A 22416-nucleotide genomic window follows, 5' to 3' on the forward strand; every position below is an offset into this window, starting at 1 on the left:
TTTATCATATAACCATTTCATTTAAACCATGGTAGTTCAACTTACTGATTTGAAAATATTCTCTATCACTCCTTGTCAGGAAAATATACTACGAATTCCTTGATGTGGACCTGATCTAAGAGCGAATGGCGAAAGGCTAACGCTCGAAACGTCAGCTTTTATAATCGTAACGGTGGCCAATTTACCATTTCAACTTTGTTGATATATTGAAATTATTTCGTTACCCCACCGACACAGCTCCAAACAGTTTCTTTAGAAACTATCAGCCTTTATTCATTTGTAAGGAGAATAATTTACTAAAATTAAATCTTGGTCGTAAAAGGGTTAAAGAGATCTGGTAGAAGTTAACACCTCGCTATACTGTCCAACATTCAGAACTTAAGATTTATTTTTGTTTAATTTGTAATCATCCTGGTATTGAATTACTTGAGTGAAATCAAAGTCAAGCCAGACTTCAAAAAGGAAAACAGCTTTCAACACAGATCCAACAAAAAACAAACAGGTATACATGGAGCTGTACTATTTGTCTGAATTTCTTGTAATTTATTCTGGTGATCTAAAAAGTTATTTGAAAACTGCACTGTTAAACTCATTTCAAGGCTAGCATGTTGCTTTTAGTGCGCCCCAAATGCTGCTTGCTTACCCTTAAATTCTTGTTTCCTGGCTTTAGCCTCCTCTGCCGCCTTTTTCCTCTCTTCTTGTTCTTGGCGAATTTCAGCTTCAAACTTGTTTGATGATGCTTGTTCTTTAACCTTGGCTTCAAAAAACTTGGCTGCACCTTCCACACCTACTTCATCCACATCGACTTCAGCAAGTCTGGCTAGAGCACTCAAACCTGAGTCTTCCAGAAGTTCACCAGCTGCAGCTTTGCGGAAGATAAAGAGAAACTGCAATTTCAACAAACACTTTCATTAGTAGTTAGTTTCAACTGTCTGATGGTTTTTAAATTCCTTGAAAGCCTAAGACCAACTTGAAGCAACTAAGAGTAAAGCTGCACTCCTGACAACCCAAAAAATTTTCTTCAAGTCTCCTAAAATAGTTTGGTATTCTTTATTATCTTGAGTGAATATTATACAGTGAGAGAAAACATCTTGCAAAAAAAAAAAAGAATTGCCCTTTGCTCTTGCATTAACATTCTGAGACTTGCTAGGAATATATCTGCACAAAGCAAAGGAACTCTGTTCAAAAGAAATTCTGCTTCTACATCTTTGAAACCATTTTCTATACTTTTCAAACTGTTTGTTGGCTAACTGACACATTGGCAAAATGACCAGCATTCACCATAAGAAAACGTATGAGGTCAATTTGCCAGCATCTAATGTCAGTTCGCTAACCCTTAAAGGTCATTTCGCAATGTCCAAAATAATTGTAATTACAAATTAATGAACAGAAGAATAGAATTTTACTTTTGATGTATTCACGGATGTTTGTAGGTTTGTATCGTTTGAAATTGTTTGTTTCACTCTCCCCAGTCTCTCATTTCCTTGACGGCCGATCGTGTTTGAAAAAGACTTTGAAAACCATCCACAGCTTTTACCCAGTAGAGTTTGAACCTTCTGTGAAACCTTTTTTTATTAAACATTTGCGTAGTTAAATAGCCTAAATAGTGCCTCTTTTTTTGGAGCACCACAGTTCCGCTTTCCGGCCTTGAGTTCACCGAAAAGAACAGCTGTTGGCATGCGAGAGTCCTCCATTCTAGTGAAGTGACCCGCCCAGCGCAGCTGCTGCTTAAGCAGGATGGACCCAATGCTGGGGAGTTGGGCCTTCTCAAGAGCGTCTTCACTGGACACGTAGTCGGGCCACTTGATGTTTAGGATGGAGCGCAAGCACCGCTGGTGGAAGCGTTCGAGAAGCCTCACTTGTCTTCTATACAGTGTCCACGTTTCTGCACCGTACAGGAATGTACGGATGACAACAGCTCTGTAAACTTTGATTTTGGTTATGAGACGGAGGGAGTGGTTTTTCCAGACTCGTTTGGTCAGTCTTCCGGAGGAACTGCTAGCCTTTGAGAGACGGTTGTCAAGGTCCTTGTCGGTGGAAACATCATTAGATATCACACTACCAAGGTACGTGAAGTGTTCGACTGGGTTTAGTGTTGCACCGTCAATGGTGATGTTGGGAGGGGAGTAGTTTTCCATGGCCGGTGGCTGGTGCAGCACCTCAGTCTTTTTCAGGCTGATGGTAAGGCCGAAAGCCTTGGACGCGTCATAGAAGTGGTTTACCAGGTGCTGTAGCGCGGTTTCTATGTGAGCGAGGAGCGCACAATCATCAGCGAACAGCAGTTCTGTGATGAGCTGCTCTACGGTTTTGGTGTGGGCTAGCAGCCGTCGAAGGTTGAAGGGACTGCCGTCTGGGCGGAAACAGATATAGATTTCGTCTAGGACCTCCTCTTTTGCTTCCTGTAGCATCATACTGAAGAAGATAGAGAAGAGGGAGGGTGCAAGCACACAGCCTTGCTTGACACCGTTGGAGATGGGGAAACTGTCCGAAAGAGTGCCGTTTTGCTTCACTTGACCCCTCTGGCCCTCATGTAGCTGGCGGATCATTTCGATGAATTTTGGTGGGCATTCCAAGCGCGAGAGTATTTTCCATAGGCCGTCCCTGCTCACGGTATCAAACGCCTTTGTCAGGTCGATGAAGGCTACATACAGTCCCATAATTTGTTCTCTGCATTTCTCCTGGATTTTGCCGGAGCACGAAGATCATGTCTGTGGTTCCTCTGTTGGCTCGGAAGCCACACTGACTTTCGGGGGTGAAGTCCTCAACGACGGAGGGGAGGAGTCTGTTTAGTAATAATAATAATGATAATTTTCATTTCTATAGCGCTCTTATCCTATGTTCAAGGTGCTTTACAACACTGTGCGGGGACTTTACCAGACTGCCAGTGGCAGTTTACAAAGGCAACAAAGGCGAATTTTTACAGATGCCCCCTCCCTCCCAATTGCCAGTAAACAGGCCAGACTACAGCACAGTAATCTCGTGATGTGGGTTCTTTAACGGTCCCTGCCTAATCAAATTATCTAATTAATTAATTAATTTATTTATTTTTATTTATGTAATCTTTATTTAAACACGATCAATTCATCAGCATATAAAAATACATATCACATACGCTAAGATATTTAAAATTAAAACTACATACTATATCACTAAAGCTGTTTTCCGTGAATGCCGTGCGTTAGACTTAAAGAATGTCATTGATCTTACGTTTAAATAACCCCAGAGACTCTGTGTTCCTTATATCAATAGATGCAGGAGACGGGACCTACGGTTTATTCGTCCTTATCCGAGAAGACTAGAATGTTTATCCATTTCTTGATATTATAGAAAGGTAGCACATTCTTCTCAGTTATTTTAAGACCATGAGTGTTGGTCCGGCCGGAGCTCGAATCCTCGACCTCCCGCACAACAGTTCAGCGCTCTAACCAATTGAACTAACCGGGAGGCGGCCCCTCCCGGTTGTTTGACGCAATCATGAGAGAAGGTAGCGATTATATAGGGGCGGATCCAATAATTTTTGGTTGGGGGGTCCAAGCTTTGGTTCAGAAAGGACTGTTGGACTCTTTTGAGGCAAATTACTTCTTCCCCACACCCCCTCCCACCAGTCGCGGTTGCACGTTATAGCTCCTTGGTCGCTTACCATTTACTTGGATTCATTAAAAAGATCAGCCAGTTGAAAAGTGATATACGATCCTGTCGATGTAAGAATTTCAATTTCAAAGTTGTAAGCGTCAGGTCTGTGAGGGGGTCTGGATCCCCGGACCCTCCTCCTCGATCCGCCACTGATTATACGAGGATCACTGTTTGAGGAACCAACCTCAAGCCACAGGATACGGCGGCTGTAGCCATCTATCGCTCCATTTATGCAAACCCAAATGGCTTCAGCTTATCGTAGCCATCAATGTGCCAAATATAATTTGGACCTTTTGATAGGTATTGTCGTCTTCGTAACTTATGACGAGCTCGTTCACGAACTCCGTTAAGATCAAGTACAACAAGGAATCGACGAATCGTTTCCCTATCCACTATCATTCCATAGTCTAGAGTAATTCTTTGTTGCATTTGACGGTAGCCTAACAAGCTATCACTACGACTCTTGCTCTACTGCTAAAATCACGTCGTGGGGATTACTACTCGTTCCCCTTCTTCTCAATCCAATTCTACAGAGATACAGAGAATTCTTTTGAGATGACGAAGGCTAAGCCGAATGCCATGAACGATGCAAAGAAACGCGAGAATTTCAGTGTAGCCAGCAGATTTCTGCTCCATTGACCACTACGTAATGCGGGAAGATAGGGTGGAAGAACATTTTCTGGAGCTAAACTTTTTGCTGAAACCGAAAGGAATAACATCCAGACCGTCATATCTCAAGCGATTGCTTCCTTCTCTACTTAGTACCCCATCGTCAGTTATGGATGAAGTTTCAATTCATGGTTTTTAAAGAGAAATTTACATTCAAGTAGGTATAAATTTACAGTTATAAGTGGAAATTTACACTTGTTAGTGTAATGTAGATAAGTAAAAGTAAATTTATTGAAATGCCGTGCAGCAACTATTTGTTATTAGTGTTTCGAAAGAAGGTTACTTTATCAATTTCCGACAAAAAATTGTGTCTCAGGCTATTATGGCCCAAACCAGCCAACCTACTAAGCAGCCACCGTAATTATTCACATGTAAGGTATGTAATAATGTTCGACTCTGGTTCATCACGTCGCTTGTCACTGTTGTTAAAAATCGCAAATGGAGTTACTAAAATAGGCCGCTGACAATTTTCCGATAATTCGCCCGACTCAGAAACTCGTCACTAGTGCTCTTCGGGTGTACCTCTAACCAGTAGGATTTAATCCCGACCATTTTTCAAACGGTACTTAGAAATAATGATTCCTGTCATCATAGTTTCGATGAGAAGAAGATTTTACTACATGAAGTATAAATTTCAGAGAGCAGGCCGCCTCTGGAAAGGGATTATCTTGGCATCCCTTGGAGTATTACTGTGGATTTGGGGTGAGTGTACTTATAAGTATAGCCAGGGATCACTAAATTGATAAAAAACTGACTTTGGAAAAAACTATCCTAATAGATGATTACACACTACGGTTAAGAGTAGTTAACGGGGTTTTCTTTGGAGTATCTTAAACTCGATGGATATGATTATGAAAGAAGGTCAAGAAGGAATCTTTGGCTCTTATGACTTGACATCAGCAGGTGCTTAACACGCGGGCTGATGTTAACTTCCGGATATTTATGACAGGCCGAAGAAAGGAAATCCTCGTTTGTTAAGCTTAGTTAAAAAGGAAAAAACTTTTTCGCGGTTATTATGAGAAATCATTGGCTCTAACATCTGATATGTAACGATGTAGAGTTTGTTAACTCTTTTGTTTTGTAAATTAAAAATTTAATGTCGCAGTATAATTGTTCATTCAGACTAATAGATTTTTTGAACTAAGATTGTTCCAAAAGAAGTAAGTTAGGAATGTTATGGGTTTGCACACAACGATATTGTTATAAATTTTATTTACGGGACATCGTGTTAAGACCAGTGTTGTATAGTGCTAATAGATATCTCCTGTATAATTAAAGCTTTATTTATTATTATTATTGTTATTATTATTAGTTATAAAGGAAATTCAGTCATTAACTTTTTCTTTTAAGATTTTTATAACCCTCTCTCCCCTAAAGAAATTGAACTGGATGGGTGATATAAAATCAAACACTTCATAGCCATGATATGTCCTGTAAAAAGGAATTAGTTGTGAGAATAGTATCAAGAAGTAATGATACCTGTGTTGTGATTGGTTCTTACTTATGATCTATCGGTGGAGAGATGCATGGATGATGTCACCATATGACACATTTTGCTTTCTTATCATTTGAACCCTTTAACCCCAGAAGTGATTAACATGTAACTTCTCCCTATTATATCCATACATCATCTTGAAAACAGGTGATGACAATACTCAAACATATCAGGTTGAAGTTGTTACCTTGATTGAACACCAAATTCTTCTAACCAATTTACATGGAAATGTGTGAGAGCTAGTAAGAGGGGAGAATTAACAGTCAGATCTTGGGAGTTAAAAGTTAAAACAAATGGATTCCATGCTGCTGTGGGTCTGTTTAAACAATAGAGTGTTTCTGTCGAGGAACTATCGGCTGATAGTTGCCCAGCAGAAATTTGATGTTCTTAAAACAAATATTTGCCCGAGAAGCAAAGCTTCGAGGTCAAATATGCTAGTTTTAAGAACATCAAATTTCCAAGGGGCAACTATCAGACCAATAGTTCCGAGATATAAACACTCTATTGTTTTTATTGTTCACCACTAAATTTTCTTCCGTGCCTACAGCTTGGCACAAATGTCAATAATTTGCAACCGTACATTGGCTAAATAATACATTATACCTGTCAGAATTGAAAAGTCCCTGTTTTTCTGATCTGCCTAACTTCGCGGCCGTCAAACTATTCAAAACTTTTCACAAATGAGTACTATCAATCCAGGTATTTTCTGTGGACGGGCACTATCCATCTGGGTATTTTCCACAGGCGGGCACTATGGGCTGATAGTGTCTCTCCACAGATGAATACTACTGCATCACGTGGTCGATTTAAACCAATAAGAACTGGAGGACATTTAATGGTGAACTATAAACAATAATAGATCACAGAAGACCTTAAAATGTGGTGAGAACATTTAATTTTACACACTTGGGTTCACCTGTGTGTGATTTTATTTTTTCATATCCCATTTGCTGTCACTTGTAATCTATTAACAAATAGACTCCATGTTGCCATGCATCTGTTCAGCTATAGATCACAAGTGATTTTAAAATGGACAGAAGCATGGCAACATGGAATCTAGTTGTTAAAGTGTTCCTGACAGGAGGTTGACATTAAATCAAGGAGTGGCATTTGATTGAGAAATACATTTACAATTCTTGATATACTCATTTCAATACTTAATGTTACTTGTATGAACAGTGTGGAATTCATCCAAATCATCATCCGAATCACCATCCTCTTTTGATCAACCAATATCACCTGGCATGAAATTTTCAAGCAGATTACAGCAATTAATTTCACACTATTGTAACTTTCCAATGCGTACTGCTGGTGCAGAGGGATTACTAAACCTGGAGAGCCATCTTGACAAGCAACGCTTTCGACTAGAAATGACGCAGGTACTTATTCGGCATGGAGACAGATCCCCTGCTGTATATATCCCACACATGGACAATGGGAACTATGATTTTGATTGTACACTCAAAAGTTCTGATTATAACAACAAGAAAATGTTTGAAGAATATTCACAATCAACAAGACACATTAACCCACGTGAATTTGTAAGAAACGCAAGGACAAACTTTCACCTGGTCCCAACACCAGGAAGCCGTTGCCGAATTGGTCAACTGACACAGAGAGGTTTCCTTCAGCATTTTGCTCTTGGAAAACACATGAGAACGGCTTACAAAACCTTGATAGATTCAGGTATTAAGACTAGCAATCTCCATGTGCGATCCACCCAGGTAACAAGATGTGTACAAAGTGCAGCTGCCTTTCTTTATGGCTTGTTAACAAAGGATGTTATTATGAATGGTAAGCAATCCTATTATTTCATTCCCAAGATCTCAGTAGCAATTCTTCTTTAAGTTACTTTCTGCCGTTCAATTCTTTTGATGTTGGTTCAGAGAACTTGATATTGGATTAACTAATAATCTACTTACTGATATCTTACTTTATTCTCATCACTTGTCTACTTGATATTGTAATGGTATTGTAAGGAGAAATTCTGTCTTGGTCACTCCTGGGAGTTTCAAGGGTTAAGATATATATATCGCCTTACCTTTACTTTTAATCTTTATTTTTTTTTTTAAGTGCCCTGAAAGTAAAGCAAGATTTATGTACAAAGCTGTGTAACTCACTTTTGATCTTGGAATGCCCAGTAGATTCAATTTTTTCTTAAATTTCTATTTTTTTTTTTTTAGCAGGTAGGGTTATGGATTTAAAAGAAATGTGAGATCAGAGGGAACTCAAAATGTAAAAAGTCTTACAAGCCTTGAATCTCTGAGGGCAGCACAACAAATATTATATAATTATAGAGAGTGAATGAAAATATTCTTGTTTTGATGTTACAGAAAGGGTTACCGTCAACATTACGTCAAATGGTTGGTTCCAAGAAGATGACAATGGAATTCCTTATAAGTGTCCATCATTGGGGAGTCGTTGGGCTCAGTACAAACAGAGAAGTGACTACATCTCAGGCTCTGTGGCAATTGAACCAGTGATGCAGGAGTTTTCACGGCTGTTGGGGACTTCAAGGCCATCCCTAACAACCATTGTATAGTAAGATTTATTCTTGTTAACCCTTTATACCCTGACATCAGTATGAATATTCTTCATACTGTTCTCTATACATTTCCTAAGGTGCAGACAAGGAGAATTTGCTTGACAATCAAGAGCTTTTTTAGTTGGTGATCATTTTGTGTTCTCTTGTGACCTTAATGCATGATTTTAGGGTGAAATTGTGCGGATAAATTAAATTTTAGGGTGAAATTGTGAGGAGAAATTAAATGCTAGTCACTCTTGGGGTTACAGCGTCAAAATATCCTTTTGTGTCTTTTAATGAGCATTTTACAGCATGCAGACTCTGATGTTAACCCTGTCATTCCTAAGATCTTTTTGGTAACTCTCCTTACCATTTGCTATACAATTCTGGTGATGTTAATTTAGAGAATTTGGTACTGGATTAATTACTAATCCCCTAGCTAATATATTTTTCTCTATTCTCATCACTTGTTTGCCTGATATTGCACCGCCTCCCAGTTGGGTCAATTGGTTAGACCGCTGGATTGTGTTGTGTGGGAGGTCGAGGGTTCGAGCCCTGGCTGGATCAATACTCATGGTCTTAAATAAGTGAGGAGAAATTGCTACCTTTCTATAATCAAGAAATGGATAGATATTCTAGTCTTCTCGGATAAGGACAAATAAACCATAGGCCCCATCTCCTGCAGGGTTAGGGGTAGGAGACATTACTTTGCCATGCACAAGATTACTGTGTCATGGATGTCCTCCCCTAGGGTGGGATGGGTGGGAATTGGCCCTGAAAAGCCCCCATGGCGAGTGGTCAACTAACCTATGTATATATGTATGTATGTATATATGTATATTTTAAAGAGAAATTCTGTCATGGTCACTCACTTGGGAGTTTATAAATTAACAGTTAGAGTTTCAGTTACTTGTCATATTGGGATCAGTCATGATTTTACTAAACAATGGAATGGCACAAAATCCATCCTTTACGATTCAGGAGTATGTTTTGACTCAAGTCAACTAACCCATACAGCTCCAAAGGGGTCAGGCTTTAGGTTTGGGATTAGGATAAGGCTTGGATTTCTTTTCTTACAAAAGTTACTATCCCACAACAAAAAAGCTAAATCTGTTTGATGCCCTGATTCTATAGAAAACTGCAACCTTTTGCCCAGTTGAGTTTTGAATTCAAAATACATTTATCATTGCAGTTTGGCTGATGCAATATACACTCGTTACTGCCATAACCTCCCCCTTCCTTGTGGGCCTGGAGGCTGTGTAACACCATCATTAGCAGCCCGGGCAATGGATTCTGCTCTGTGGGCTCTTGCACAGAATTACACTGGAATAGCTGATGTGGCCTCTAATCCAATGTTGATTCAGATGGCAAAAAGAATGATTGACAAGACTCAACAAAAATCTGCTCTTAAATTTGTTCTGTACAGTGGTCATGACACTACTGTAACACCACTTCTGATAAATCTTGGAGTTCATGATGAAACAAGATGGACTCCATATGCTACTCGTGTGGTATTTGAACTGTGGAGGGACATTCTTGCTGACACCTCAGAGCAGAAAGACTCTGCAGATGGTTTTTATTTCCGAGTTCTTGTTAATGGAGAGGTAGTCACTAACAAAATGAAATTTTGTGGCGATTCATTGCTTGAGGATGAGCTTTGTCCTGTGAGGGAATTAATTTCATGGCTTTCTGATGGTAAAGGTTTGGAAGAAATGGATAAGAAATACATGTCACTTTGTTCAACAACTTGATTCTAGCCAATGTAAATATACACATTTTTTTATTTATTTATATCCATGTCGTTTTTGGATAGTATGGTAACGATTTAATGTCTATACCCCTCCCCCGAGGGGACGATGCACACCAGCAGCTTAAAAGGTAAGTTTACAAGACAACAGGTGACTGTAGCAGGCATTGTTACACCACAAATGTCAGGGTTTCTTGACAGTTCTTCACCCACTTTTCCAAGAATATAACGGATTGACTGTTGACCTACCTGGGGAATCAACCTAAACCACAGGAAGCCCAGGCCTGAATTACAAGTTGATCTAAACTTTATTGTTGTGTCGATCAACTCAAAGCTTTAAAATCTCTCCCCGCCCCCCATGGCACCCTCCAACCCTGGCAACCCCCCTCCAGTGTTTGAACTTTTGAAGATTGGTTTTTTAAAATTCCCCTCTCCCCCCCCCTTAGGGTAAAAAATTGTGTTCAAATGTCCCACTCAAGTGCTGGAATAGGTGGTCATTTTTTTTTCTTTTTTGTAAAAGGCTATGTCAGCAACCATGACTTGCTACATATTGATTAGGCGTAAAACCTATGTAAACCTTTTCTTCTGAGCCATTCACTTGCAAAACTGAATAATTTAGCTTCGAAATCTCCAAAAACTTTAGGCGCCCGCCCATTTCATGCCTCTGTGCCTGCGCATATCTCCACAATTGATTCACTAGAGCTATTTAAGAAATCTCTTAAGACCTATCTTTTTAAGCTAGTGTTTTAGATCTGCACTACAATCTTATCTGTATTTTGTATTTATTTATTTACTTTTTATTCATTCATTTATTGTAATTATTTATTGTAAATAGTATTGTAATTATTTACTGTAAATGTTAATTCTCCTGGATTGTAAAGTGCCTTTGATCATCCTATAATGTTAAAGGGCACTATATAAGTAAATAAATAAATTATTATTTTCATTATTATTATTATTATTATTATTTAAAGAACTGAAATAACACTTGAGTTCTCCTGGAAAGACTTGACTCTTGGGGTTCAAATTCTCCATCCCAGTCAGGCGAGGTTCAAACCCCCCACTTCCCAGGCAGAGACAAAGGTCAAATTCCCCTGGGTTACCCAGGTTGGAGGGATGGGAGGATAATAATAATGATGATGATGATGATAATAATAATAATAATAATAATAATAATAATAATAATTTAATATTTATATTGCACAAATTAACATGTGGATATGATCAAATGTGCATCACAACACTTTTCGGGGGACTTTGGCCTGACTGCACCAGCAGTTTACAAACAATCAAAGGAAACTTATCTGGAGATGCCCACAGTATCTAGCTGGTGCCCCCCAAATGACTTCAGTAACATGCTTGTTGGCTGTACCTGAGCATTCAACTCAGTAGCCAAATCTGAGGAAATTACATTACATTCTGCATCAGTAAACAGGCCAGACCACATCACAGTAATCTCATGAGTGAGTTCTTTAACATCCCCTGCCTAACCAAAATTAACTAATTAATAGATGCAGGAGACGGGACCTACAGTTTATTCGTCCTTATCTGAGAAGACTAAAATGTCTATCCATGTCTATCCATGTCTATCCACCGCCTCCCGGTTAGCTCAATGGATAGAGCGCTGGACTGTTGTGCGGGAGGTCGAGGGTTCGAGCCCCGTTCGGACCATCACTCAAGGTCTTAAAATAACTGAGAAGAATATGCTTCCTTTCTGTAACATCAAGAAATGGTTAGATATTCTAGTCTTCTCGGATAGGGACGAATAAATGGAGGTCCCGTCTCCTGCAGGGTTAGGGGTAGGAGATGTTAATTTCCCACGCACGAGATTACTGTGTGATGGATGTCCTCCCCTGGGGTGGGTTGGGTGGGTGCTTACAGGGCCGTTCTGAAAACCACTTCTGTGAGAACGCACCCTGTCTAAAGATTATTATCTATCTATCTATCCATGTCTTGAAAGGTAGCGGATTCTCCTCAGTTATTTTTAAGAGCTTGAGTGTTGGTCTGGCCGGGGCTCGAACCTTTGACCTCTACCTCCCGCACAACTATCCAGTGCTCTAACCAATTGAGCTAACCGGGAGGCGGTTGATGTTGATTGGCACATGACTACACAGTGACAGAAATTAAGGATTAGTATGAGGAAAATGATTGTATGTAGAAACAAAAATATGTTTGTCTGGGAGTTAAGTTAACAAATAGCAGACCTCCTTTCAGTTATGTATTTTTTTTTTTTGCACCCAGAAGTATTCATGTCAAATGGCAGCAATGTAGGCACTGTTTAGTTCCTCCACTTTTTCCACAAGACATTTCCAGAAAAATGTTGAAGATTTAATTTAATTCCACTAAATTACTGGTTCAACCCAATCCTTGAATTCTTATATTACTTGGCCTCCAGTGTGATTTGTAAATCCTCGATATGGAAAAAGGTGATGCAGTGTGTAGCATTCTGGGAAAATGTACCATGTTCAATGTAAATAAACATGGCCACTGTTAAACAAAGTCACGAGTTGAAGCCAGATGAAAATGACATTCATGGCACCAAATTGAGCAAAGACATTTATTTCTTGTCGAAAACCGAGGTGATAAGGTGGCTGAAGTGTAACACCTTTCTGGTATTGCAAAACTGTTTGTTTAATAGTAATAATAATAATATTTATTGATTTGTATTGCACAAATATCAATCCAGAGAAAACAAATTTTCATGAAATGAAAATGAAATTAACATCAAAAGTGGTACATTTTCCCAGAATGCTACGCACGGTGTCATCTTTTTCTGTTTCAAGGATTCACAAATCACACTGGAGGCCAAGCAATACAAGAATTCTATGAGGATAGCTTTCTTTTCATTCTTAAATCCTGCCAATTCTCGGTTTCAAAATGCAATAAAGTTCTCCATACTAAACTTTTTGTGTAGTAATGATGTAGTGTAGATTGATGTGCTTGTATATCAGGCTAGGGCTACCTGTGCCTGAACCAACCATTTATGAGTCAAAAGTGGCTATTTAGATGTTTATTTTATCTTGTTGTGGATCATGGATCCTTCATGAAAATTGGAATTACGGAAAAAGACAACAACAAAAACAGGCCATAGAGGGTCTCAAATAAGTCTAAATATGTTTACACCATTAATCAATAAAGTTGATAGAAAATAATTTTTTATTGCTTTAAAAATTCAAAACCACACTTCTGTTCATAAATGGAAATTTCAAAAGCTCTATCAGCTAGATTACAATCTAAATGCCCTTGTGGAGTATTAATGGTGAGATATTTTAATTTTCTCAAGAAATAAATTCAATCTTCTTGTAATAGCAATAACTTGGTAATAACAAAACTTAAACAGTAAAACATTTATAAGAACAAGACTGCCTAGTGTCAAACAAATAACAAGAGGTGTTGGGTATCAAACAGGTTTTTTCTGGACAACAAAAAGAGATTAGTGGTATAACTGTTGATAGGAAATTTGAACAATGATGTCATTTTACTACCTTCACAAGAATCCTTCAGGATTATTATTTTTCTATGTGAAAAATATTATCACTACCTTTATTTGACCTCCCACATTGGTATAATTATTTAAGTCTAAATCTTACAGGAAAAATTTCACAATGTCATGCCAGTTGACCTCATTGTACAAATGTCCCCTTTATTTTCACTAAACATCCCCCAACTCTAAGATTGATTGTCCAAAACCTAATGAGGGAATTTTTCTTTCTTTCATAGAACATGGTGTGCTAGTTTCAACTCAATAACTTGTGTAAACTATTTGTATCACATAAAAATCATGCAGCATGCTATTTAGAAATGAAAGTGGTTCAGTGTTGCAATGGTGCAATTCTAGTACACATCACCTAGTAATCCCTTGCATCAGTAGTGGCACCAAGTTTGAGAGTTAAGTAATAATTTTAATGATTGTTACATAATTATTTATCTGAACTATGTTGGTTCAACTAGCTGATTTGAAAATACTCTTTATCAATCCTTGTCAGGAAAATATATGAATTCCTTTAGGTAGAACTGATCTAATTTAGAATCACTCTTTCAGCTTTTCCGCAAGTTTTGGAGTTAGGGAACAAAATTCAAGACTTGAAGAGCAAAGAAAACAATGGCAAATTTCTTGTTAAAGAAATCTGGTATGAGCTTACACCTTACTATACTGTGCAACTGGCAAAACTTATTAATTTTGTTTGTTTATTCTGTGATTATCTCTTTACTGAATTATTCTTGATTGCAATCATAGTCAAGGCAGATTTCAAAAAGGAAATCAGTTGTCAATACAAATCCAACCAGAAAAAAATTCAGGTACCAGTTAATTAAATGGAGATGGCAACAGCACCAGAGCTGTACAGTAAAACTGTACTATTTGTCTGAATTTCTTGTAATTTATTCTAGTGATTTAAAAAGTTATTTGAAAACCATACTGTTAAATTCATTCAAGGCAAGCATGTTGCTTTTAGTGAGCCCCAAATGCTGCTTGCTTAGCCTTAAATGCTTGCTTCCTGGCTTTAGCCTCTTCTGCCGCCTTTTTCCTCTCTTCTTGTTCTTGGCGAATTTCAGCTTCAAACTTGTTTGATGATGCTTGTTCTTTAACCTTGGCTTCAAAAAACTTGGCTGCACCTCCCACACCTACTTCATCCACATCGACTTCAGCAAGTCTGGCTAGAGCACTCAAACCCGAGTCTTCCAGAAGTTCACCGGCTGCAGCTTTGCGGAAGATCAAGAGAAACTGTAATTTAAACAAACACTTTAGTAGTTAGCTTCAACTATCTGATGGTTATTAAATTCCTTAAAAGGTTAAGACCAACTTGAAGCAACTTGGAGTACAGCAACACTCCTCACAACCTCGCAAATTTTCTTCAGGTTTCCTAAAATTATTTGGTTTTCTTTACAATCTTGAGTGAATCATATACAGGATGCATAAACTTCTTGCTCGAAAGAAAAAAAAATCAAACAGAACAAAGAGTTACCCTCTGCTCTTGCATTAACATTCTGAGACTTGCTAGGAATATATCTGCCCAAAGCAAGGGAACTCTGTTCGAAATAACTTGCTTCATCAACTTCAACATCTTTGAGACCTTAGTCCCTCAGAATCTTATAAAGATCTCAAAAGATTATCGGCAAGCTTACCTCTCTGAAGGAGACTTTGCCATCATTATCTTCATCAATTTCTGCTATCATGTTTTTAAGTCCGACATGCGTTTGAGGAGCCCCTAATTTTTCCATCATCATCTTCATTTCCATGAGATCTAAATAATGATCATTTTTTACATCATACCTAAAGAAAAAAGTAGTCATTCATGCAACTTGACCATCATCTGAAAAAGAGCCCAGTCCTGCTCTTGTTTACTAGAAGAAAGAGGACTGGGGAAGGGGGGCTGAAGTTAAGAGACAAGATTTAAACCTTTCACCTCTAGGGCTGACTGAATAGAATTTCTCCTTAAAATGTCGTAAATTTTTAAAGGAGAAAGGTTCATAGGGAAAAAGAAAACATCCACTAGTGGATGTTGTTTATTTCAGTACCAAATTCTAAGAGCTAAACATCATACATAATGCATGGCAGACAGTGAAGAGAAAAGTTGTTTAGATCTTTGAGGTGAAAGTTAGTTTTCCATTCCTTGTAAAAAGTTGGGAGAATTTGGGGTCATGTCAAGACCACATCCTCCATTTGATACATTTGTCAAATCTCTTTGCCTGACTACTGGGAAGTGTAAAGATAATCAAATAAAAAGGAGAAATTACCATCACTCCTCGTTTCCAGGCCTTTACCTTTTCCTTTTTTTTTTTTTACTAACTTTTGCATTCAAGCTTTCATAAACTGCCAGATAAACAGAAGCTCACACACTTTCCACTTTTGCAATAGTAAGAATTTAAGTTCTTCAATCTATTTCAAATATTTCTGCCATATTCTCTTACTACTTCCTCATCAAACACGCTCTACTTCCTATTACTCGTCTGTGCTATCACCTCTTGGTCAAGGAAAGGGAAATATTCTAACTGTTGTCATGCAACGGCTGTGTAACTGTCAACTTGCTACAATCCCACAATCAGAAATCAAAGTGATTTAACTGATCTCCTTCCGGACTGAAATACCTTACAAATATAATTACGTATGTTTGTTTGGAATGTAATCTCGGAACACGAACTGTAAAAGAACTTAGAATTAAAACTAGGATCTAGTATCCCGCTGCTTCAATGTTCTGAGATTTCTAAAAAAAAAAATTATTTAATAAAGGCCGTTTTTAACGTTTCCAATCATCTTATTTGGGTCATTTTGAAGGTAAATCATAACATCATATTCTCAGTCGCAATAGAAACACTCTGAGTACGAATTCCATAAAAACAATAGTTGATTATGAAATTAGCAGAAGCTAGGCAAGATGCTCTTTTGGGTTCAAACAGGGAGCTACAGATACTCAGAAATGCAAGTGCAACAGAACCATGTAACAACGCAATTCTTTCAGAAAGGAACTAAATATTAGTTTCGAAACTAGGAAGTGCTTCATCGAGTACGTGTGACCTGTGAAATTAAAAACCAAGTGGTATCAATTACTCATAAGCTGGGACGGTATGAGAAAGTCTAACATTTTCAACTCCCTCTGGGCTCGCAAAGGCCAATCCTTATCTAGGTACTCCTTCATCATAAACAAAAGCTTTGTAAAATGAACCAACACTCACGTCTTGAACATCTTTTCGAAATCCTTAATCTGCTTCCTTGTAAATTCTTTGAACTCTGTGAATGGATTGAAAACTTGTAGCTGCCGTCTTGGCATTTCTTCGTCTTCATTCAAAGCCTGGCGTCGGGCGAGCTTGTTAGCCAGTTCGTCTGTTTCCGACATGGTGTGTATAAACTTCTGTCTCCTTCTTTGAAATAAAAACAGAAAGAATACACCAAGAAAAGATTACACACCCCCAAGGTAAGTTCGCTTTTCGGTATGACTGCTCCTAATTCCAGCACATACCTGAAGGGCTCTTTTGAAAGGTAGCCGCTGATTGGACAAGAGAATTAAAGAGACATAAGACGATATTTAATTGGCTGATGAATATGTAATCAAAAGTAAAGTTCACGTTAAATAAACTAACCCCAATGTGCTCACAATGATTAGCATAGGCAAAAAAGATAAGTGATATTGTTTACTGAAGCATTGAAACCCCAAACAAAATATATTCCTTTTATGGCGTGTTTACAGCTTCTGGCAATTTTTCCGCGATTATTTCAAATCGATGCGCCGCAAAGAACTACGCCTCTGTTACTGTTAGACAAGAAAGTCACGCTAGCAATTGCACGTATGCTCGCATTTAATTATTGTTTTCCGAGGGGCGTAAATTGCACTTATCAAAGGAAGGAGAAAAACAAAGTTAATACTCAAAAGGAAAACCGCAAGTTTGCCGCAAATTCGCTAGTTTTGTTTAGCACTGACTTGTTCAAGTAAACGGTGTAATTGAATGATTTCTTTCCTTCTTAAGATTTCAAAATATTAGTCACATTAAAAACTAATCAAACAAAAGATTTCTTAGGAGCCATCCAAAATCGTTTCGTCTATGATGACGTCACAGCCTAGACCACAGCAGAGCCAAAGATTTTTAAGGTTCCTGTACTTCCAAAAGCTTTGCAATTTCACAATGTGCCACATGATCTCTACGTCTTGAAAATTTGAATTACACCTCTCTCTTAAGGGGTTTTCTTGTCTTCCTCTTCCATAAACCTCTGGCCAGGGAAAGCAATAGTGAAAAGAAACCAGCAGGATATGACAACTATTTCCTTTATTTCACATTGTCCATAAACTTTATAATGTTTCAGCATTTGTTATGGTTTATATTTTTCTTGATCCGAATATCTCCTCAAGGCATAACTGGGTTGAAATCATCATTAAGAACAAAAACACTAAGTAATATTCTCTTAATAGCATAACAAACATTTCAAGACAAATAACTTTTGATGGAACAGCAGGGCTCCAACTCTTAAGCCTGTAGCTAAGCAGCAGGACCTGCCCAGAATTGTCAAAACATTTCTCCACCATGTGTTGCTATTATAGCATTTAACACAATGGCATCATAAGACAACCAGAGCATCAACTGCAAAACTAGGATAGTACAGGATTGAGGTTGAAGAAAGCAGTTTTCCACTCGTTAGCTTGACACATATGTCTCTCAGAGAGCACTATTTACTGACATTATTATCACAGATGAGCAAGCACATTATTAACAATTAATACAACATTCCAGTTTGCCAAACTAAAATTTACTGTGGTGAGAACCATTTCTAACATTTTTTTATGATTCCCCTTCCTTCACAGCACATCCACAATCAGCTGCGGCTGCTGACGCAGATTCTGTCTCCTCCTTCTTTGACTCTTCAGATTTTATCCCAAGGACATCAAGGATTTTTTCATTGGCAACATGGTCCCCTGGAGATGCCTGTTTGTGATCAAGAAGAACTTTCTCTCCACCAGCTGTTACTATAAGCATGCCACCATTTAGCATGCCATCACCTTTCAGGTTTCCTTTGATTCCCAATGCATTTGCCTATGAAAGCACATATAGAAATAATTGGGTGTTAAAATTAAATCATTGTTATTGTTAACTTACATGTAGCTGAACCCCCCTCCCCCCCCCAAGGAGAAACAGATGGGTGAGGGTGTGGCTAATCCTAAGCTACTCATTTGTCAGAAATGTTAAATGTGTGACAGTCAATATTAAGTACATGACGTTCAGTTAACATAAGTGGTATCAAGATGACCATAGATGTGTCGTCATCCTGTTGCCTTAACAAGTTTGGAAAGAGTGTAGTTGTTGGAACTGTCTTTAGAAGCATTTGTACACAGATTTGACAAGACATTAAGTAACTTATGCTGTGATAATTGAAAAGATGCGACAACATTAGTCTTTGAAAGGCATAATGGCAAACTTCTTTTACATGGTGAAGCAAACTCACTTTGAGAGGTGAAAACTTGTGAGGACAAACTTTCTATTGGTCGAAACCCTTCCAAAGATAGAGGTGAGCAGGAAGTATTGCCCCTCTTTCTGGACAAGAAGAGAGTCAAACTGGTAAACCCTCAGCAGTTTGCTGTTACTCATTTATAACCCTTGGAATGGACACCATGACATAAACATGACTGTATTACCCAAGAACACAATATAAGGACACTCTGGCCAAACCAAGTGCCTGGAGCTCTTCACTGGGTCAAGAGTAAAAGCCACTGGGTACATGTACAAAGCTAATAAAAGTACCTCTCAAAAATTCAACGTTACTAAAATTTGATTGAAAATATAGAATAATAAAAAAAAAAAAACCAGCATAAAAGAGCAATGCTTGCCTTGGACATGGAGACCCGTGTCTCTTTAGCTGCTAATCCACCCAAAACATTGAGAACATTGTACCTATTAAAAAAAAGAACAAAAAACAAACATCATCTGCCTCCCGGTTAGCTCAATGGATACAGCACTGGAATGATGTGCGGGAAGTCAAGGGTTCGAGCCCTGGCAGGACCAACCCTCAAGGTCTTAAAATAACTGAGAAGAATATGCTGCCTTTCTATAACATCAAGAAATGGTTTAGATATTCTAGTCTTCTCGGATAGGGACGAATAAATGGAGGTCTTGTCTCCTGCAGGGTTAGGGGTAGGAGATGTTAATTTCCCACGCACGAGATTACTGTGTGATGGATGTCCTCCCCTGGGGTGGGATGGGTGGGTTGTTGTCTTGTGTTTCATACACGAGCCTCTGGCTCGGGCAATATGGGTAACCATGCCCTATGTAAAGACATTAAACTTTGATTACGATTACGACTACAATTACGATCTGAAAGTTAATTGAAATGAAAGCATTTAAGTCTACCAATTTGATTATCACTTTCTCTCATTAAACCTAAGAGCAGCATAAATGTCCAATAAGTTAGAAAAAGTTGTTAAACGGAGATGATAAGAAGTAATGATGATGACAATGTTCATCGTTTCCTAGCGAAGACCACCATCATTTCATGTATCATGAGTGCAAAGATGGTGGCAAAGTCCAATCCTAGACCAAAAGAGTCTGTCACAATGCAGACATGGGATTGCCAGAGCTGGGCCAGGCAGAGGTGACAAGAATTACTTACCTCTTGAATCCCAAATCTTTGTAGATTTGTTGTTTAGCATCAATGAACAACTCTATGGAAAGACCACAGAGACCATTTTAAGCACTCATTTCAAAAGTAATGTTTGTGCAATTTTAGGTTATTACCTAATGATCACCCACATTAAACTACTTCATTTCTAATGTGGAGCTCCTGAAATGGAAATTCACTGGTTAACTTGAAAAAAGTTATAAGCTGGTTTGCTGGCATTTGAGAGTGTCAAGATGCTGACAGAGATAAAATAAGTAAATAAATAAATAAACATAAGACTTAAAAAAGCTCTACCTTACAAGGAATTTTAAATCTGCATTGAGGCTTGCAAAACAGTGTTGAGCATATCTTACATGAGCCCCTGACGTGGAGCATTGGATGACCACTATCCACATGACACACACTAAATGAATTGTCTTGTATCTATCAAGCATCACACCTATCAAGCTCCTTTTTTTCCTTTCTATAAATTTCTTTCAGAAATGCCTTAAAGATTCCATGTTGCTGTGCTTCTATCTAGTAATAGGTTCCAGAGATAACTTAAAAAATGTGGTAAAAATAAAAAAAATGGCACATGAAGAGCAGCCAAGCATTACTAATATTTTTACCACAGTTTGAAGTCTTCTATAATCTATAACTATACAGACCCACTGCTACATGAATCTATTTGTTTTGAATGACGAAAACGCCAAATGTTGTTTACGGTGCCCTCATTTAAGCATCTGTCCAACAATAGATCATAAATAACAACTAATCAAAATGTATGTATCATTTAGCTCTTCGTGTAAAATAAACCTAGATGCTAAAAGTAAATGTAATGATTTTTCTTCCAAACCTCCAGTGAAAAACTTTTTTTCTAGGAATTCTTCAAGACCTAATTCCTCAAGTCCCACACCGCAGAGTCGCACATTGTGTGCATCAAGCTGTGATTTGACCGAACTAAGCTCAGTCGACCACAGCCTGCACAACTGTCATCCAAAGCGACGAAGAAAAACTACCACTGCAGTTTGTTTGGCCCATAAACTCTGCAGCTCAACCATCTGATCAGAAATAACAGTGGTTTCACACAATAAGATACAAGCTCTCAAGTAGTTACAGAGAACAAATTTAAAAACAGTAAAGAAAACATAGAGACCATTATTTGCACTTAATTGACATAGAAAAGAAGGCACTATTTGGGTGGTTTAGAGATCAAAGGTTGAAAGACTGGTCACAAAGTTCATGGTATTTTTAACACTTTTGTCATAAGTGAAAGATCCCTTGGGATGATTTAGGGGAAACAATTGATTACACAACCAGCAAACCTTTGAATTCAATCGTTTTATCGCATTTGACCCACATATTGTCACAAAAGACATTCATTAATGTTCAAATTTTTCATATTGGCCATAACCCCGTCTCCTTGTTTCCGTGTCAAATAAGGTTCCACACCCAGTTTTATTTCTGACTTAAAACCCAAACTCGGTCAGTATTTCGCGAATAATAGGTTAAGAAATATGGATAAATCGAATTTTTCTCAGACTTAGACTATAAACATGTTATTTATGGCCACCATATTCCTAACAGCCGAAGAAATAGGCTACAATTCACTCCCTGACCATAATGATAATGTAAGTAGAGTTACGTAATTAACAGAAGTAACTTTAAGAAAATCAAATCGATTTTTACAAGTCGCAGAAGGAACGGATTACACATCTTAAAGAGAAACGAAAACTTGTTAGGATTAACACACTCACATTACGCTGAATTCAGCGCGAGAGAAATTTTCATGTCATCTTTCGACAAGCTTGACGAGACCCATAGCTTTGGACAAAATTTACGATAGCACTCACAATGTATGTCAATTCATTTCTAAAAAGCTTTCAATAACTGTTGCAGTTCTTACCTCTCCAGTGGAGACACACTTTATTAGATTTTGAGCGATTTTGCTCAAATCCATCGCGATTTGACGCTGAAGGCACACTATAGACACGCTCAAAACAGGGACATGCCGTGAACCTGTGTTGTCTTGTCTAAACTAATCACGTGACAGTAGATAAGACGCCTTGTCTTGCGTGTGTGACAAATCAACTTCGTTACAACTTTTTCAAGCTAAGGGGCCGACCATTTAACTTTTGAGGGGGGATGGGTGGGTGATTTCTGGTCATCAAGTAATTTGTTTTCTAGCAATCTGCTGGGCAGGATATTTTTTCCGTTCTAAATGCTCTTTTTTCTCTGTTGCGTTTGGGCTGCATGCAATTTTTTCTTCC

At 38.2% G+C, this 22416-nt stretch overlaps 3 protein-coding genes across 5 annotated transcripts; 1 reads left to right on the forward strand and 2 right to left on the reverse strand.

Moving 5' to 3' along the window:
* Positions 1-599: 599 nt before the first annotated feature.
* Positions 600-17050, reverse strand: LOC111332460 (EF-hand domain-containing protein D2). Of its 2 annotated transcripts, none has more exons than XM_088729864.1 (3): positions 16741-17050; positions 15193-15340; positions 600-887 (listed from the first exon to the last, which is right to left on the reverse strand). In XM_088729864.1, the coding sequence occupies exons 1-3, from the start codon at positions 16899-16901 to the stop codon at positions 615-617; spliced, it is 582 nt and encodes a 193-aa protein (XP_088585990.1). In that variant the 5' UTR covers positions 16902-17050; the 3' UTR covers positions 600-614. The 2 variants fall into 2 exon arrangements, with proteins under 2 accessions (XP_088585990.1, XP_022793534.2); XM_022937799.2 differs by lacking the exon at positions 600-887 and adding an exon at positions 13207-14791 and having other exon boundaries at positions 16741-17033.
* On the forward strand, positions 4158-10112 carry LOC111332438 (2-phosphoxylose phosphatase 1-like). 2 transcript variants are annotated; one of them, XM_088729853.1, is made up of 5 exons: positions 4158-4459; positions 4897-5004; positions 6977-7591; positions 8131-8338; positions 9514-10112. In XM_088729853.1, the coding sequence occupies exons 2-5, from the start codon at positions 4902-4904 to the stop codon at positions 10070-10072; spliced, it is 1485 nt and encodes a 494-aa protein (XP_088585979.1). In that variant the 5' UTR covers positions 4158-4459; positions 4897-4901; the 3' UTR covers positions 10073-10112. The 2 variants fall into 2 exon arrangements, with proteins under 2 accessions (XP_088585979.1, XP_022793510.2); XM_022937775.2 differs by lacking the exon at positions 4158-4459 and having other exon boundaries at positions 4809-5004.
* Positions 17051-17809: 759 nt separating the features above from the next.
* LOC111332461 (prostamide/prostaglandin F synthase) lies at positions 17810-22212 on the reverse strand. Its single transcript, XM_088729862.1, has 5 exons — positions 22053-22212; positions 21003-21207; positions 20159-20210; positions 19380-19443; positions 17810-18588 (listed from the first exon to the last, which is right to left on the reverse strand). Exons 1-5 carry the CDS (start codon positions 22104-22106, stop codon positions 18337-18339), a joined length of 627 nt encoding a protein of 208 aa, XP_088585988.1. The 5' UTR covers positions 22107-22212; the 3' UTR covers positions 17810-18336.
* Positions 22213-22416: the final 204 nt, after the last annotated feature.

Source organism: Stylophora pistillata, chromosome 8 (genome assembly GCF_964205215.1).
Source record: "Stylophora pistillata chromosome 8, jaStyPist1.2, whole genome shotgun sequence".
In the NCBI taxonomy this organism is placed as follows: Eukaryota; Metazoa; Cnidaria; class Anthozoa; order Scleractinia; family Pocilloporidae; genus Stylophora; species Stylophora pistillata.

Excerpts from the sequence above, each read along its gene's own strand:
- LOC111332438 (XM_022937775.2), top strand. The coding sequence starts at position 4,878 with ATGATTCCTGTCATCATAGTTTCGATGAGAAGAAGATTTTACTACATG. Across the intron at positions 5,005-6,976 it reads AGTATTACTGTGGATTTGGG|TGTGGAATTCATCCAAATCA; the intron begins GTGAGTGTACTT and ends TTGTATGAACAG. Across the intron at positions 7,592-8,130 it reads AAAGGATGTTATTATGAATG|AAAGGGTTACCGTCAACATT; the intron begins GTAAGCAATCCT and ends TTGATGTTACAG.
- LOC111332460 (XM_088729864.1), bottom strand. The coding sequence starts at position 16,901 with ATGTCGGAAACAGACGAACTGGCTAACAAGCTCGCCCGACGCCAGGCT. Across the intron at positions 15,341-16,740 it reads TTCGAAAAGATGTTCAAGAC|GTATGATGTAAAAAATGATC; the intron begins GTGAGTGTTGGT and ends TTTTTTCTTTAG. Across the intron at positions 888-15,192 it reads GCAAAGTCTCCTTCAGAGAG|TTTCTCTTTATCTTCCGCAA; the intron begins GTAAGCTTGCCG and ends TTGAAATTGCAG.